The 18,870-nt window shown below is 40.0% G+C and overlaps 1 protein-coding gene across 3 annotated transcripts; it reads right to left on the bottom strand.

Moving 5' to 3' along the window:
• Nucleotides 1-305: 305 nt before the first annotated feature.
• Nucleotides 306-18,719, bottom strand: CLPX (caseinolytic mitochondrial matrix peptidase chaperone subunit X). Of its 3 annotated transcripts, none has more exons than XM_084213708.1 (14): nucleotides 18,581-18,719; nucleotides 14,842-15,002; nucleotides 13,396-13,513; nucleotides 8,975-9,129; nucleotides 8,113-8,272; nucleotides 6,907-6,948; nucleotides 6,254-6,430; nucleotides 4,954-5,118; nucleotides 4,564-4,652; nucleotides 4,099-4,263; nucleotides 3,179-3,478; nucleotides 2,957-3,049; nucleotides 2,570-2,726; nucleotides 306-1,584 (listed from the first exon to the last, which is right to left on the bottom strand). In XM_084213708.1, exons 1-13 carry the CDS (start codon nucleotides 18,648-18,650, stop codon nucleotides 2,616-2,618), a joined length of 1,806 nt encoding a protein of 601 aa, XP_084069834.1. In that variant the 5' UTR covers nucleotides 18,651-18,719; the 3' UTR covers nucleotides 306-1,584; nucleotides 2,570-2,615. The 3 variants fall into 3 exon arrangements, with proteins under 3 accessions (XP_084069834.1, XP_084069832.1, XP_084069833.1); XM_084213706.1 differs by having other exon boundaries at nucleotides 2,620-2,726; XM_084213707.1 differs by lacking the exon at nucleotides 6,907-6,948 and having other exon boundaries at nucleotides 2,620-2,726.
• Nucleotides 18,720-18,870: the final 151 nt, after the last annotated feature.

Below are 18,870 nucleotides of genomic sequence, written 5' to 3'. Positions count from 1 at the left end.
AAGGAAAGTGAGGATGCAGTTACAGATAGTTCACCACAAATTTGCATTTCGAGGGGACCAAGTTTCTAGAAATATCCTCAACTCCAAATGCAGCTTTTTCTGAACCATTACTGGGTCATTTAACCTGAAAAGAATCTATAATCTCACGGGAAGTATCTGTTGCACCTGGCTACAATTGCATGTCACACTGCTGCTAGGGAACACAAGTATTACATAAAATTTACATGACAAAAGTTAATGACAAAATTAGGGTCAGTAGATTTTCAGTATCCTTTCCTGTCCTAAAACAACCACTAGACTAAAAAGAAGGATGAAAGTTTTATTTAAATAGAGTGAATTAAAGTTTTAGGGAAACTTGAGTCCACGTTTTCAGCAAAGGACAAAACAAAGTTTTAAGTGACAATTTTAATTCCTGAAACAAATCAAAAACATACAGGTCCTTTAGTGTTTTTACAAAGACTTTCCTAAAGGATTGAGTTAATTTTGGTGGAGAACAGAAGAGGAAGGATTGCTTGCTGTGAGACTAAAATCAAAGACAAAACCACAAGATGCAATACTAGCATTTGAGAATATAACTTAAAAAAGCACTGTCATGTGAACAATCACTACTGATTACAGCAAAAATATTATACATTTACTTCTTTCATCTCTTAACATTATAAGATAGGCTGGGCAAATACCTGGCACCAAAAAATTGATGCATGATAGTTCCAATACGTTAAACAAAATGTACTATATTAGAACATTAATATTTAAAAATTTATGGCGACTTCTCATCCAAATTTAGATGGTTTTACTGCTTCCTAGGAATCTTGTTTACCCCTCTGGAAAACCAGACTGCACCTTCTTTCACAGTATCCTAGGTGATGAAAGCTCCCAATGGAGATGTGAAGGGTATTATTGGATATTCAAATGACTGTAAAAAACCAGTGTCACATTTTAGCAGAATCTCCCAGCAGTGTCACACAGCATTTCCCACTTTCCAAAAGGACTTCCCTCCCCACCAATGTAACAAGCCACTCCAGTGCCCGCTGGGTTTCACACACCAGCAGGACTCTAACACTGACCTGAACAGAACCCCCTGTGAGCCGTACCAGGAGCCAAGATAGTTTATTCACCCTCTACTAATTATTAATTTTGATTTCCCACTTGTAGAGTAACATTATTGTTAAATCTAACTATTGGCAGCACCTGCACTGCTGGTTTAGTCTCTGGCAAGGGCAGTGCAGGTGCTGCTGCATTTGCTATACATTTTAATTGAACAAGTGTAATATACAATTCATATTTTAACATTATGCCATCCCAGTCCACACTCTGTCCATCAAATCAAGGTGATGCTGCAATAAGATACACGATCTGATTTAGCTAATGAAGTTCCTCATCAGGAATCGTATCCGAGACAGATCTGGTGCCTTTGGGGTCAGGCTGGAGCCAGAGGCAATCGCAAGGAAAGAACCGAGTGAGCTTTTTGCAGGTCAGAGTTCTGACAGTGTTTAATGGTTTGCAGCATCTGCCTGTCGAGGCCAGCCTTCCTCCTCCACTCCAGAGTCGTACTCCTCTTCTGATGAGTCCTTGGTGGGAGCCCTAGGATTGGAAGGAATGATCAGATACCTTAGACACAGAGGGAAAAAACAAGAGGCACTTTCCATAGCTTCTGACAAACACGTCACATGCACAGAGTCCCGTGACAAAAGTTCTGACCTTCTGATCTGGAAATGCTGCTGTGCACATTTGCAGTGCCACCAGCACACAGGCTCATTAGCTGAATTCAATTAGCCTTCTGACTTTCAGTAAGTTGTTTGATTTAATCAATAAATTCAGTATTTCTGGTGCTATACAAAATCACTTCAAGCACCCATCAGTGTAATACTTTTCACTCCCTCCAACAACACAAACCTGAGCCAAGCTTCAGCACAGACAAGGTGCTGGAATGAGTAAATGTACCTTAGTGGAAAAAGCCACTCAAACAACATTGTCAGTGATAGAAAACAAGACACAGCTCCTAAATTTCAGACCTGAAATGAGGAAATTAATTTTTTAACCAGTTTTAACCTGACCCATTTCACCCTTCATTCATGGTAAATGTTGCATTTTTTTTAATGCAGATTTGTCCAGTGTTTTCAACATTCCCCATCATTACCATACTCTTTACAACAATAAATTGATTATTTTAACAAGAGTTCAGCAAATCAATAGGTGTGCCTTAGTGGCTCTCCACTGCTGCAAGAGTAATGTAGAAAATTGTTGCAGCCTGGAGCTTGTATAAAAACCCCACATCTGTGGTAAAAAGTACGAAGGAAGAAACCGTTTCATTTCAGAAATTTCAGTACAGTCACAACTGAATTTCAAATTTTTACTGTTACCTTAAAATTTACTTCCATTTCTACAGGTATACACACAAAAGTAATTTCACATATGTTTATTTTAAAATTTCTGCTTAAAAACTAAAGCAATACAAATCCAAAGTCTCTAGGACAGAACAGGCACTAATTCAGCTGTGTACAATATACAGAGCATAGAATCTTTTTCAGGTTGTGTGCATGGATTTGTGCTTATTCCATCAGAATACCTGTCTAGCTGTATTACTGGTCTGTTCTGCTACTTCTGTTACCGTTTTACCTAATGTATCCTGGCTCTTTTTTGCCTTCTACAACATCTTTGTCAACTTCCACACATACGATGTCAGAATTGGGCACTTCAAACATGGGCTCCAGCAGCAGCTTTTCCTGCAAGAAAACAGAGGGGAAAATATTTCTGTATGCCCTCTTCTACATAAACAAGTGATTTTCAGAGTCTTCTTGGGAGAACTCTGAATATTCACAGCTTTAGAAAGACTTACTGCGTCCATGGAAGGGCCAGAACTAAGTGTAGCTGTCACTGGAAATGGTCAAGATTAGGTCCATACACACAAATCCAGGAAGCTTCATTTATTGTTTATAAGACTTCATTTACTCACCATTATAGATCGAAGACCTCTGGCACCAGTTTTTCTGTCCAGGGCCAGTCTGGCTATAGCCTTCAATGCATCTTCAGTTACATTTAATTCACACTACACAGAGAGAAACGGGAAGTTCAGTTAATCATGTCATTTATAACTCAGTGTGGTGAGTACAAGCATGACTGCAAACACTGTATTTATAAAAATGAACACCAAGAGTCATCAAATGAAAACTCAAACCTTATCCATGCTGAACAGTGCCTGGTACTGAGGAACCACAGCGTTCCGTGGCTCCGTAAGAATCCGCACCAGGGTTTTCTCATCCAGGCTGTGCAGAGGAACCACAACAGGCAAACGTCCCACAAATTCAGGAATCATGCCAAACTCGATGAGATCCCTGGCTTCCACGTGGCGCAGCAAGCGATCCTTCTCCTCAATATCCTCCTGTGGGTCAGACTCTCCACTGATATTGGCAAGATCAGCTGCTGCTGCAGCCCTTCTGCCTTTCCCCATGTTAGATGGTGTCCCAAATCCTAGGTACTGCAAAATCAAACATGTTCTGCTTAGAGAACTGTAATAACTGAGTGTTCTTACACACCTTCCACGAGTATTAAAAAATCTGCAGTGACTGATTATGTCATTACATACTAATTTGAGCTCAAGAAACTACTTAGAGTAAAATTAGACCCCTTGCATACAATCAGTTTCTTAAAAGATTGAATTTCCTAAGTGAAGGATTAATACATCAGTACAAGAGCATTTTTTTCTTAAAAGAAAGAAGGTTATCAACATGCTCTGGTCATTTTACAAGTATCAGTGACAATTCTTAAGTGAAGCGAATGCAGGTGAGTTTGCTTACGTCGGGAGCTACACAAATTAACACAAACAACACCTTGAATTTCAGTCACTTCTTTAGTATTAGAGACAGGGAGCACTTTTTTGTCACAATGCTGCAGCCAGAACCCTGTGCCCAGACATTAATCTACAAAACAGTGAACTACAGGCTCAGTTCCTTTAAGATTATGATGGTTTTCAGCACCAGTTGCTGAAATAAAGAAATTTAGTGTGTTTACAAATACAGAAAGCCCTGTAGAAGTCAGTATTGCCAACAGTGATCAAGATGATGATTTTTCAGCCTGGATACAGCCTGATGCACTCACTTTTTCATTTTTCCTCCTGCTGATAATTCTGTCAAGACCATTAAAAGCACCAGAAGCTACAAACAGAATGTTTGTTGTGTCAACCTGCACCGTTTCTCCACGTAGTTTCCGAGAATTCTTTTCTGGAACGTTTACTATTGTGCCTTCAAGTAATTTTAACAAGCCCTAAGAAGAAAAGAAGAAATAGGCAATAAAAAAATTCCATTCTGTAGCACCATGTAAAAGGGCACACCATGATATGTTCACTTTCACATATATACTCGTATTTTTTGCTCCCTTATGCCTTTATAGTAACAGCAAGTGTCAAAAATCTTCCCTATGAGACAATCCCACTCAAGGACAAAAATGTTCCTTTGATGTGGCTCCCATGCACATTATGCATATAATGATCCCATGCTGTTTGACATGACAGGATCCTATGTCCTGTTCACTCAGGAAGTAAAATCACTCCATGGAAATATTTACCTGTTGAACACCTTCTCCCCCAACGTCCCGTAACTGATGGATACCAGGAACACTGCCAATTTTATCTACTTCATCCAGAAAAACAATTCCTGCAGTTACAGAAAATGGGATTAAAGATGACCCTACTTTTAAAGAGAAGTAAGAGTTTACAGAGAATAATAAGATTTGAGGGAGCAGCAGTCTGTTCTACTTCCTGACTGCAAAAAGCTATTAATTTTGTCCAATTGCGGACAAAAACAAAAAATACATGTTGAGCTCTTTTCAGGTTTATTCTGATTTAAACTTTGGGTACATGCAGCAAGACAGCAATTTCAGGAATAGTGGTGGTCTCAAAAGCTTAGAGCACTTCAAGAAAATGAACAGTCTCTGCACCACACATGCGAAGTTTACCTTGCTGTGCTTTTTCTATGTTGTAGTTGGCGTCTTGCAGGAGTTTAGCGATGACAGATTCAATGTCCTCCCCAACATAGCCAGCTTGAGTCAAGGTGGTGCAATCACAGATAGCAAAAGGGACATCTAGGCATTTAGCCAGAGTCTGAGCCAGCAAGGTTTTACCTGGTAAAATAAAAGCTGCCTGTCAGAACTGACACATATTTCTCTTTGAGCACACAAATGCAAGTACTTGGACAGGGACTTCTAACAAGGGTGTGTAGTGACAGGACAAGGGAGAATGGCTTTAAACTGAAAGAGGGTGGGTTTAGATGAGATACTGGGAAGAAATCCTTGGCTGTGAGGGTGGTGAGGCCCTGGCACAGGGTGCCCAGAGAAGCTGTGGCTGCCCCATTTCTGGAAGTTTCAAAGGCCAGGTTGCACAGGGCTTGGAACAACCTGGGACAATGGAAGGTGTCCCTGCCCATGGCAGGGGTAGAACAAGGGGAGCTTTAAGGTACCCTCCAACCCAAACCATTCAAGGATTTACCAGAGGATCCTTATTACTCCTATTAAACATTCTGAGTCATCCCAGCATCTTAATATAAGAATATTTTCCAAGGGAGATAGCTTTCATAAGCAGTGGTTTTTACACTGGCAGGCTGTATTTCTGGTTTTAGTTTAATAATACACATTTAAGGCAGCTTGAAATGCATACAGTATCACAAAATGTCACACAATATAAAAACCATAATACATGTACTTGCAGAGTTTAAAGATTAAATAAATCAGTAGTCCTTTGCAGACACTCAGGGTGCAGTGCAAAGTCCAATTGCTCCTGCTTTGAAGTTGGGAAGAAACAGAATTAAAATATTGTTTAGTGAATGTTCTCCCAAAAAGTCTGCAAAATGCCATCACTTCAGCACAAACACTCTCAAGTCTTATGAACATACAAAATAATCTCTCTTTCCAACCCCCTGCAACTTATATGTCCCAGAGATGAAACTGCACTAACTGCAGCATCTCAGCTTGCCAGCTAAAGCAGTGAAACTATAACTGCCACTTTTTAGTCAAAGTGGCATCTTTTATTCAGTCAGTAAATAGAGGCATTAAAACAAAACAAAAAAAGAAAACCACACAACTACAGCTCATTTTTTTTTTTAAGGCCACTAGCTCAGCATGTTAACATGGCCCGAAAACACTGGAATCCAAATTTGAAACTCACTGTTTCGTTTTTTTATAAACCAAATCTGAATAATCACAGAAGAGGAAAATCACCCATTAACAGAAAAATTCATGAAAAATAGGACACCTATTATACCTGATCCAGTTGGTCCAAGCAGCAAAATATTACTTTTTTCAAGTTTAATGTCATCATTGGCTGAATCTAGCACTTCTCCTCCTCGTTTTTCCTGAGGTATCTGCTGGTTCATCTGTTGCTGCATTGATGCTCCCAAAGCATTACCATGTGGACTGATTCCAGCAATCTGCAGGAGTTCTGAAGAGAACAATAACAGCACTGTTTGAGCACCAACAAGGTCTGTCACTACTTTAAACACACAGTAACAGCAAGGTTCTTCTGCAAACCTAGAATTCTCCCTGCATAGAAGCTTATAGAGAGGAAAGCAACAGAAATACAACACAATTATTATACAAACAGGAGTTCCAACCACACTTTTGCAGAGGCATATAGGAAAAGAATTTCCAATGGCACAGTGGATTACCTAAAAGCATTCCTCTACATTAAAAAGCAAGAAAAATTTTCAGTCCTTACAAATGTACTCATTTTTACAACAATTTCTTATATTTTTTTAACATACAAGAAGATATAAACCCAAGCTGTTGATTTCCATGACAAAAAAAGTACAAGCACTGGACTTCACCCAACATTTCAAACTAGCAGTCACTAAAGACTCTTCTCCATGTCATAAAGTAGGTATTGCAGAGGAGGACATGAGGAGAGGGTTCACTTACTTGTAAATCTGTACTCATCCTCCCGTCTTCTGATTTCTAATTCTAAGAGAGAGGATGAAAACAGTCATAAAAAAGTAAGTCTATAAAAGCTTATAAATTCTCCACCTCTTGCCCTCTTCTGAATACATCTCATCACTGTCTATGAATGTATTTCTGACAGGAAATCCCCACAAGAGCTATTTTTTATTGCTGTCAAAATTAACCCAAAACCCAAATTGCATCTTCTTGAAATGCCAGCATGCTATCTACTTCTAAAAACAACAACAATCTATTACCTCTAATTAGATTTTCCCTTTAAAGCCAATTATAGAAGGGGAAAAATGGAATAACAATTTTGGTTTGAAGCAGATTCCTTAAACTCTCCCTGAGTGTTAAAATGTTCCTTGTTATAAGACAGAACTCTGAAATATGTAAACATTACTGTCAGTCCCTGTGGCTATGGACCACGTTATCTCCCTGAGGAGGGTCAGGAAATTCCTGGTGCCAGGTACACAACTGCTCTCTTACCATTACCAGAACAGTGCTACCAATGTTCCCTCCTCATTTAAAAGACTTGTGTTAATTCAAAAAATGAAGATTTCTGTCATAGCTTTTGCAAGACAGAGCAAAACACCTTTTAGAAAAACCACTGAAGGTACACTTTGAGTCAGAGATGGCAACTTAATCCTACTTCTAAAAATAAATTAGATCAACATAGCTACACACTTACTCAGTAGCAAAAGTACTGCCAAGAGTCACTCCATCTACACCTGCTAGATATGGAACAATACTGTGGTGACCAGCAGATGCTGCCAGCAGGAGCAAGGGAAGCTAGAAATCTAAGTACTCATCAATTTACCTATGCAAAATATCACCTTCCTGATCTGCATTGTTGCTTGCAGATTCAGCAGCAGATTTACCGTTAAGTAGTAAATGAGATTAGAAAGAAAAAATTAGGAGACTCACTTTAGAAAGTTAAAGGAGAATACCCCATAATATGTATCAGCAAAAAGGACTAAGCATTTCACATGGAAAGCACCCTAAACCTTCTGATTACCATTTAAATAAATCACAGAAGTTCACAGTGAAAATGATATTTAGTAGAAATTCTTATTATTTCAATTACAGAACATCTAGTGTCAGGGTAAAACCTTTCTTAGATTTCTCAAGTCAGGGCCCTGAAATGGTAATTTATTTGACCAGAAAAATACCAAATATCATACAAACCTCTTGGTGTTAAAGAAGTCTGTTTCTCAACTTCTGCTTGCTGTCTCAGGTTAGATGGGATATTATTGTAGATTCTCTTGTAATGATTATACACAGCAACTGAAAGCACCTTCTTGGCAAAACACTGACCAACAACGTATTTGTCGAGGTAGTTGTAAATCTGAAAAACAGCTTAATCTTAGTAGCACTTCTAAATCATCTTGCAGCAGAAAAGGAAAAATAATATATTGTGCCAAAGATAAGACTTTGGTCTGAATCATTATCTGAGAGACAGAAGCTAACATCTAAAATACAAAACATATTCCTGTTGATAAGTTCACTTAAAAAAACCTGATGCTTACACATTCATATTGTGTTAATACATAAGCCCATTGCTTATTTTCTCCCAAATTTTTAAGAGGAACACAAATTTTAAGAACACTTATTTTCTTTAAAGAGGCCTATCAGGGAGCTGTGTGGAGTAACCATTACAGTCCACCAAGAAGTGAGAAACATAAACCCAAATAAAAGGCTCTGCAGCTACAGAAAGAAGCTGCTAAAATAAAGATACAGAATGCAAGGCCACAGTGAGAAAGAACAGTTACTATGGTTGGTGAGGGCTGAGGTCAGCCTCAAGGACACAGGAGAAAATGACATCACAAAACAAGGAGGAAAACAAGCTCCAAAACCTTTATTGGATCTACATGTTTGCTTTATCAGTGCTCTGCTGGGTCACACATCACACAAAGGTTTAATCTTGAGCTAATCACCTTTACTGTTTGTTGCTCTGTCCCAGCAGCCCATTACACACCTGATGCAGATTAAAGGAAGCATTTCTCCATGCTGCAGCAGGAGGGGACTCTGGGTGGAATTAAGAACATACCTTTTTCGGTGGAGGTGGTGGCTTCTGCTGGAATGCCAATTTCACAGCTTCTGCTGCTGACTCAGGCTCTTTAATGATGCTCTTTTTTGTGTCTGCCTCTGACAGGACAACAAAAAAGTGGTGACACTTTTCACACTTCACAAAACGGGTGGAAGCTGCAGAAAAAGTCAAACAAAGCAGTAAGAGGGATTGCTTCTGCCCAAGTTCATCACACAGGACAAGCACCTGTAAGACAGCACAGCCTCCCTGTGTTTACACAACACTTCTCCCTCGCTCCTCACCTTAGAACATTTTAAAGCTACTACTGGCCTATGAAATTTGACACAGAGGGAACACAATTTGCCCCAGAAAAATCAGAATTCTGGCAGCAACCAGACAATGGATTAAACACAAAATTCCTTTTGATACTTCTCCAGTAGCATCACACTCACTTCTGAGAGACACAAAATTAATGAAGGCCTTAGCTGTGCAGGAACTAACTCTCAAACTGGCAGCAAAATAAAATATTGTGGTTAGGCACAGACTAAAGTGCAGGGAAGCAGTCTAGAATATCAAAGACAGCATTACAGGAGGGCTCTGGCAGCTGCTGCTCTCTGCATCCCTCTGGCTTTGGAACACTGGATCAGGCCTGAGTCGCCCAAGCCCAGGACACTGAGCACAGGGGGGTCACCCAAAGGGCTCATCCCAACAAGAGGCAGCTGTGGTATGCAACAAACCATCAAGGACTTTGATGTTTTGCAAGATCTTCTGCTTATTTATTTTTACTGTCAAGACTAGGACAAATTTCTTTCAAATTCCAAAAGCTAAACCCTCCTTCTGCTGACTTTGTGAACTATGTCTTAAGAAATCTGCAAAGGTTGGTTTCATAAGCCTGAAAATGAGAACCTGCATTGCTCTTCTTTTCCTCTGGCAAAGTTGAAATAATAAAAACAGACAGGAGAGAAGAATAATAAAAGTAATTCAGAATAGATCCTTTCTAGCCATATTACTATGCTACTAAATGCAAATCACGAGCAGTAGGATAGATTTAAAGGAAATATACTAACTAGTAAACGTTTTTAATTAAAAGTAAAGTAACTGTCGCAAAACAACCCTGGGAAAACTTCCATGTCAGAACATCTGAAATCATAAAAAGTTTTTAGAAAATGGCTTGAACAGTGTAGCACCAGCTGACTGCAACAACACCCTCTGGCAATAAACAAGCTGCTTGTTGTCTTCCATAGGACTGGCATCAGCAAAAGAGGAGTGGGAGGGGTTTTTCTTACCATTAATCCCACCTTATACCTGGATAAGCAAAACCAACAGATTACTTTAAGAATGTAGCAACTAATACTGTGACCAACACAGCTTTATTACCTTTTCTTCAAATAAATTCTGTGTAACAGCCTGGAAGTCCTCCTGGCAACCTTCCAGATTACTGTTATCTGCCTCATGGGAATGTGATGGAAATCCACTTGCACAAACCCATTCCTCTTATGTAACTATTATTTAGCAACAATATTGTAGGGGAAAAAACAACCCAACCTTTCTCCCAGGGCTCACTCAAAACACATCTGGTATTATTTGTGATGACTACAGTGCCATGAGGCTGTTCTTCTTCCTTATACAAGGCTTATTTAGGATAGAATAGCCATGAGAATGGTTAGTCCCTTTACAGATCCACATGAATGATTTAAAAACCCCAGAAAATAAGGAGTGGACTGTAAGAGTACTATGGGACATCTTTAAAACTTCATTAAAAAAAAAGAGTACACAATTGAGTTGCAGGCAACTTTGCTAATCCTAAATACTGGCATGTTTTCATATGTGATTTTAGCAAGCACATAAAAGCACGTCCATGTCAAATTACCTCCCTGTCATTAAGGTGTCTGCAAATATTTACAGTGTGCCAAAATGCAAGTGCAACATTGCCACAGAGACTGCATTAGCAAAGGCACTTATAAAGTCTGTGTGAGTGGACCTTGCCAAAAGAAATGGCAGGTTTTAGGTTTTTACAAAACATACAGGAAACAGAAACAAGCAGAATATTAAAATTAAAAAGAGTTGTACGGTTGAGATAATGGGCTGCTATCAAATTGCTTTAAAGTAAAAAATAAACCCCAAACCAGGAAAAAGAAAGCAGGGAAGCTTCAGAGAATGTACAATAGCAGGGAAGTGCTGCTTTGGAGGGTGGAGTAACCTGATGGCATCAGGTGGAGACAGTAAAAGCAGCATCCAGATAAGGCTTCTTATGTCAATCAGCTTTACAGCTATTGGATTTCACTCCACATCTGAGGATCAAGTCCTATTTCACTGATCACAAACTCTCCTTTACAGACTTTCATAACCCAAAACAATACAGGAACTGCTGAGAAAGGAGGGCAAAGCAAAATGACTTTTTGTTTGCCTCATATTTTCTTTTCATTGTTAATTACTGGAAAACCATTGCCAAGCAAACCTTTCTGCAAGATCTGCAGATACAAAGAGAAGCTCCATCAAAAACAAACTCCACTGGAGAACCAGCCTGTCACACTGCCATTCACTGGCAATTAATTTTCTAATGAACATGGCTTTTATTCAGATTTTCCTTCCCTACTTCTCTCAAAATGACTGAAAATCTAATATTTAAACTTAAACAAATGCTAATTGCATGTTTTCCTTTGGTTTTAGATATTTATTTAAGGATCTGCAGGTTGGCAATTCTAACTAGAATGGGCAAATTCATCATTTTTCCTGACTAAGCAACAACAAAAAATCAAGCTACAGTAGGCTTAATACAACTTGCAACCCATTCATTTTGAGCAGAATGGGACAGATTTATTTTTCTTAGTTTTTGTTTTCTTTTTCAAATAAATTTTAAGATAATTAGAACTTCTGTTTTCCAGCTGCTTTATAGAGTGTGGTTGGGAAGCAGAATAACATAGGTCCAGAAAAAACTCCACCAGGACTCACGGGAGCTTTGGAAAAAAGTGTGTTTCCAGTCCCAAGGTGTTTACAGAATTTGTGTTATTCTGATGCTGCAACTCAAGTGGGTTCACTACTTGGGAATTTTAAATTGCATCTACCAGGATATGTTCTCCCATAGTGTTGGTATGAATAAATTTTGTTCCCAAGGAAGTTTCCAGGCATGCTTAAGTGTTCCCAACGACACTGCCAAAGCATTAAATCACATCTCTGCTTTCTAGGGATCGTTCTGGGACAATGTTTGAATGGTATTTCCAGACAAAAGCACAAACTGCAGCACCAAGGGAAACACACAGTGAAGTGAGAGAGTTTCAAAAACATCTCTGCCTGCTCATGAAGTATAAGAAGGTAAATGAGATTAAAAATCCTTGTAGCTTCCAACCACGCCTAGTCCAGGAAGAGACCACACTGAACACCAGACAGTATCAGGTTTCCAGTTCCATGAACTAGTGCCAGGTTTTGCAGAATACCTTGTTGCCTATAGTTTCAAACAAACTGGAAAAACAACCTTATTTCCGGGGAGAAAAAGGACTGAGGACTGATCCTTTCTCTAAAGAAATATATTGTTATAGAATTGTCTTCTGATTCATGACATTTGATCATTTTAAATACTATTTTATACGAGTAGCAGCAGATCACAGCACATCCACTCATTATTTTTGCCAGCTGTTCTGTTAACAACTGCTGAACACGTTTATGCTGACCTTGTCTTAAGCCTCTTAGTACACAAGTCTGATTATGACTTGATACTTCCTCCTTGAGCCCCACCAACTAACAGCGGGTATTTGCTTTCTGACAAAAGTTCTTGTTTTCTAAGCTGGTCTCATTAGTGCTGAAATAAGGTATGAAGTATCTTCAAGACTGATAGAACCTAAAGAATAAATGGCATTAATCTGGATTATACTTAAAAAAAAAAAAAAAAAAAAGGAGCAATTGCTGCTGGAGAAAAAGAATTTTGGATTTTCTAGTTGGACTTTCCAGCCTGCTATTTGGAATGCATTATAGCTCTGACTTTGCCATGGAAGACTGTTCTAGTAAGCCATCTGTCAGATAGTAATTCCTCTGCTGGATAAGCACTTTGGTTATAGGACATGCAGGATTAAAGTTACATTATTTAGGAAAGAAAGGACAGACATTACAAATGCACATATATAAAGTACATACTTATATAATAGACATCTGAAAGTATCTATAGTTCAAATGGTATTAAGTATAAAATGCCATGAACTATTTTAAAAATGCATATTCACAGATGCAGTGTGAATTCCACTACCCTATCCCCACACATCATGGGAATTACACAAACGTACCCACAGAGACAATAAATGTTGGTTACACCAACAAGGCCAAACTAAGCATAACAAAATTTGTGACACCATGTAATTAGGCAGGCTACCACTTAGCTATCAGGACTGTTGTTAAATCACAAAGTTACATCTGTGCCTATTTAAACCAAGGAAGATTTAAGGAAAACTTACACACAAAGGTCTCCACGTGCGTGCACAAGTCCCCACACTTTGGGCAGCGCAGTTGGTTCCCTCCTTTCCCAGAGCTTCCAGAGCTTGACTTTTTACCACCACCCTCACCAACAGATTTCTAAAAGAGATTTCCAGACAATTAACCCCAAACAATGGAGCTGGTACAGTAAGCATTTAGCAGTGTGCTTCTGGAATCAAATAATTTGATTTTTGCAATAGCTGAATGACAAAGTTGTCAGGATTGTGAGGATTCTTAAAGGCTTTGGAAATGTAGAAGAATGTGACATAAACACTTGGAAGTGTTTTACATTTACAAATGATTTACGAATACATCTGCATTTCCCAGGTCTGCCAGTCTTGGATGCCCATGGAAGAGGTATCCCACACCTGCATTAGAGCTGCTTGTCTGGCTCTAGAACAATAACAAGCTCTGACAACAGTCTTTTAATAGTGTATTTTAATGTTTTAATGCCAGACAAAAAAACAAACCATATTTAGAAAGTATTTTATTATCTCAACTGTGTGGATTTCTGAAGCCACAGCTCCTCTCACCTCCTTGGCACGTGTAGCAATCTATGCTAAAACATGCATTTCAAACTGCATTTTTTATTTGTATCTGTACCTATGCCTTCATATTCTGATTAATACAAGTTGTTATATTTTAGGAAACAGCAAAAACCTCTCTTCCCATTTCTAAGGCAGTTCTTCATTTTTTAAACCTGTCTTGCCTACCGATTTCTCCTTACAACCCTTTTCAAGAAAAAAAAATTAATTTCTTTTATCTTCTTTATTTATTTTTTAAAAAGTTTAATTGCACCTTCAGAACAGACCTGTGTCACCTGGACAGCTCCTCAGGTTCACAACACACCATACTAAGGCAAAGTTATTGCCTGTGAACTCTCAAAATGTTATTTGCTGACTAAAGAGCAGTTTTATTCTCGGGTAATCATTTTCTGAAGAAGCTGTTTATTAACTATAATTACAGAGAATGACTAGGATAAAAATAGACTACAACTGACTAACAAGAGGTGAGCTCACGTCCTCATCGACTTGTCTGACTTAAGACAAACCAGTTCTAAACCCAGAAACATTTAAAATGTAATTTAAAAAGTCTACTTGGGAGCACCAGGCTTTTGAAGGAGAATAGCTGATTACTACTCTTTTCTGAAATCCTGTTCTTGATTTATGACACCCAATAAAGTTTTCAAGTTTACACTGGGCAAAGAGATTTATAAAACTGGGAAAAGCATTGTGGGAGGTTGACAAGGATTCTCTCCTAACAAATTCACAATACAATTTATTTTTTCTTCACTGCCAGTTGCAGCAATTTGAGGGATTATAAATGTCAGGAGTTGGCCAAAATTTCAATATTAATTTTAAGTAAAAAAAAATTTTAAAAGGGACATTTTACATAAATTATTGAAACCCCCAGTTTGTGGAAATTACCTTGCTTCCATCTCCAGAACCATCCTTGCTTGCACCATCCTTTGAAGCAAAATATGCTGGTGTTTCTGAAAAGTTTCTAAGAGGAATTCGTTTTAGAGAACAAGTTTCAAAAGTCCCAAGTTTTCCTAAAACAGGGATGCGTGTACGACCACAAGTAATACCTAAAAAAACAAACAAAAACAAACCACAAAAAAGAAAAAAAAAAGCAAGTTAAACATTAAAATACTCCTGGTTTAATTCCATTGCCACCAAATCTCAGAACTGATTTACTTTAAGTGGCGCTTAAAGGTTTTGGCAACAGAATTCAGCTCAGAACAGATTTTAATAATCCAAAATAAATTATCTTTACCACCCTAATGTTCACCTTGTTGAAAGCTACCCTGGTTGACCAAAAAAGACCCCAAAATAATTTCAGGTCCTCTAACATCAGACAACGGAGAGTTCTGTTGTGGCATGAAAAAGGGAACATCCCAATTATGAAACTGATCCTCAGAATGATAAACACAATCAACTCAGAGCTTTTATTGTGAAATAATTCAACCCCCAAGGGAGAAACCTTTGATGAGTCTCTTTATTATGCAAAAATCAGGTGTTTCAGACTCAATGACTGCACGGCTGGACTTGGGAACTCCACTAAAAATCAGTTTCCAGGAATCTGAGGCACCTCTTGGCAACAAGAATTGTGCTGAGGAAAAGTGAGAAGCTGTGTCCTATTTGGCACTCACCGACAGCGGCACCGGCAAACTCAGCGTAATCTCAACTTTGCTGAAATTCCTTACTGCCAACATGAAAAAAAACCCTCCCTGAGAAACTAAACAGCCTTTTCCTCCTCTTGCAACACGGGCAGGATTGCATTTCATGGCAGGGTATGACGTGAGCCAGCATATGTTGTGCTTGTGATTTCAACATCAACAACAGCCTGGAATCCACATCTCATCTCTCCCATTTAAAGTGGCAAATTCTTGACTGGTTTTGATAAGGACTCTGTGCTTTACTGACAGCAGAGCTATACAGCAACAATGGCAACTACAGACTTGCTGACAACACAGTTTTATTATTATAGGGATGAGTGAATCCTATGGAAAATCCAGAAACTCTTCAAAAAAATAAGTAAAAGTAAGAATGGCAAGAGAAGCACTGCACATTTGTTCTGAAAGAGGAAACAACAGCAACCAAGAGATGGGAGCTTAGCTAAAAGAGGATACTCTGAAAATTCACCTTTTTACCATACTAAGAAGGGAAAAAAATAAAGAAGAGTAACCTTAATTTACCAGGAAAACTCTTATAGGCTCTGCAAAGTCACAGTGAAGATGACAGTGTCAAATGAGATTTGAAGCTGGTTTATTAACTTAGATGCTGCTTAAGAGTCCCTAACCTGAAGATGATTGTACTATTTTTAACACAACTAAAAATTATTCTTTTGAAAATCTCTTAGCAGCATTGCTTCTGTCTGTAAACATGAGGGAGGAATAACAACCAATGAGCTCTCCCATTTTAAATTCCTCTGCCGAGTGCCACTGCAACACATTTTAGATTGCACAGGGTAAGCTACAAAAACATCACAGAAAACTTGAAAACACTGGCAGGCTCTCAGAAGCAGTTGTGTCTTTTAAGTGAATGTGCAGAGAACTCTGAGAACCCCGTGTGCCAAGAGCACTTGTCAGTAAGGAACAAGCTGTGGTGAGTGTTCACAATGCAATAGCTGTTCTGAGCAGCTCCCTGTCTTGGAGGCTCACTCCTCAGAGATGGTTCCTTCACTGAGATTTGGTTTAGGAACAGAGAAAAGACCCCTTAAAATCAAACAATTACCACCTCTCCCCCCTTGAACAAAACCTGGAGTCACACAAGTAACATGGGAGATTTGGCCTGTGGAGAAAAGCCTATAACACAAAAGCTGAAACATTTCAGTCCTCATTTTAATTCAGAGTGCTCTTGTGAGACAGAAAATGCACTGAAAACTGTAGGGGATGAACTCTGAAACCTTACACAGCACTGAGTACTGAGCTGTGAAGACTAAACCAGGAGAAAAAAAATCATATTACTGCTACATCAGCTTGTGGCTAAGCATGAAAAACCCGACATGATTATCATGAGGTCTGAGTGGTGTTTTTGGACAAAATATCATTGTATAATTACACAATGAAGCAATAAGAAAATTATCACCACGACTTCCTTGAGTCAATAAACCCAGAGGGAGATTTCCAGGGGAAATCAACATTCCAGCTCAATGCCTGGCAGCTGCCACTGACAGATCCAGACCCTGATAAATGTTCCAAAATGTAACAGCTGGCAGGATGTGCTCACACACACCTGGCAGGGTGGCTCAGGTGATGTTTTTCGGAGCACTGACTTCAAAGGATGCGTCCCTAGCTGCTGGCAGCCATGGAACCGATCCAGGGTGCTCAGATCTGTAAGTTAAGAAACCATGTGAAGCTCCTTAACACCTTATTAACCTTTAATTGATGCTTGACAGAATAAATAATGACTTTTGGGGCAAGTCTGGGGGATCCTGGGGGCATCTACTGCTCAGGAAAGTGGCAGGGAGACTGTGACAAACTGTAACTGTCCCACATAACACTCCAGTGATTACACTGATCTGTGCACTCTGAACTCTCTCAAGTTTGCACCAACCAGCAACAGCAAACAAAGCACCCGGCAGATGACACACTTTAATAACAAAGACACACAAAAGTAAGATACATTTATTTTTAAACAACCTTCATTGAAAGCTGATGGATAAACAATTGTATTAATCTATCTGCATTTTATTCTCATTTGCTCTTTTACATAACCCTTTCGAAACTTAGATCTGACCAAAAACTCCCACAAATTTTAAAAAAGATAATTCTGTAATGAATTCTAAACCGTACTTGCTATAAAGTTGATTGTTTCAGAGGAGTTGCATAAGGCCAGGCAGGCTGGATTTGAAAGCACAGGTTAGAACCTTACAGCACAGCTGATATTTGAGATATAAATGTAAAGGCACCTACAAAGAGTTAACTCACCTCTTAAGCGCAGTAAATGATCTCTGACTCATGAGGCTATTGCTGAGGGTAGAGTAATTGAAAATATTGTTGCAAGTGTGGCAACAGAGAGATTTTTCAGCACTATTTGGGAGTGCTCTACCTTCCACCCAAAGCAGCACATGGTTTGTCTGCTCTCAGCACCCCCAAAAATACCATGAAAAGGGTAAACAAGGAAAAACAGTAAAAAAGTGACAACCTCCCACAGCCCTCAACTTCCAGTGAGCAGCTGGCACAGTCTCGTCCGTCTACCAAGTTGGAAATAATTAATTTTGTTAACTAAGCCCATCTTTATGAGAAATATTTCAAGTTTAGGCTACCACAAAGGTGGGCTTTTAATTAATTAAGGCAATTAAGCCATTTTTAAGCCAATTAAACACATTTACTCGCACTGCAGAGTAGCACACACCGGCCGGCAGCTGCCGGGCATCTCTTCAGCTGAAATAAACTCTATTCTCGCATTACATTTCCCCACAGCCAGGGCAAATTCCCCGAAACTTCCCAGCACGTAACGCTGCCCTTGCCCCGACCCGCACCGCGCGGGCGACACCAGCAAACGGCTAAAAGGAGGGAAAAAGGGGAAAGGCCGCCGTGCCCCGCCGCTGTCACAGCGCGATAAGGGCAGCGGCGGCGCCGGGGCTCCCCTCAGGGCCGCGGCCCAAGGGCCCGACCCCGCCGGGCCCGGGGAGGGAAGGCCGGCGCCGGAGCGCGGTTACCTCTGCGGGCGGAGGGCAGCGTGGAGCCGAAGAGGCGGGCGGCGGCGGCGCAGCTGTGGCAGGCGGACATGGTGCAGCGGCCGCGGGCCCGGCCGGCTCCCCCCGCCGCCGACAAGGCCTCGCTGGCGACGGTCCGGCCCCGCCCGCCCCGGTAACGCCCCCTGACGACACCGCGCGTCACCGCGGGACTGCAGTTCCCAGCGGGCATCGCGCCGCAGCGCACCCCGCGTGAACGCACTCGGCACGCGGGGTATCATGGGAAGTGTAGGCCCAGCAGTGAATGGGCGCGG

Source organism: Fringilla coelebs, assembly GCF_963513975.1.
Source record: "Fringilla coelebs genome assembly, chromosome: 12".
NCBI classification, from domain to species: Eukaryota; Metazoa; Chordata; class Aves; order Passeriformes; family Fringillidae; genus Fringilla; species Fringilla coelebs.
The sequence above is the reverse complement of the archived record's forward strand: the minus strand, read 5'-3'. Positions and strand labels throughout refer to the sequence as shown.

Coding starts and splice junctions, on each gene's coding strand:
- CLPX (XM_084213706.1), bottom strand. CDS start 18,650: ATGTCCGCCTGCCACAGCTGCGCCGCCGCCGCCCGCCTCTTCGGCTCC. Junction 8,273..8,974: donor CACCACCTCCACCGAAAAAG/GTATGTTCTTAA, acceptor GCTGTTTTTCAG/ATTTACAACTACCTCGACAA. Junction 1,585..2,619: donor AAAGAGCCAGGATACATTAG/GTAAAACGGTAA, acceptor TTCCAATCCTAG/GGCTCCCACCAAGGACTCAT.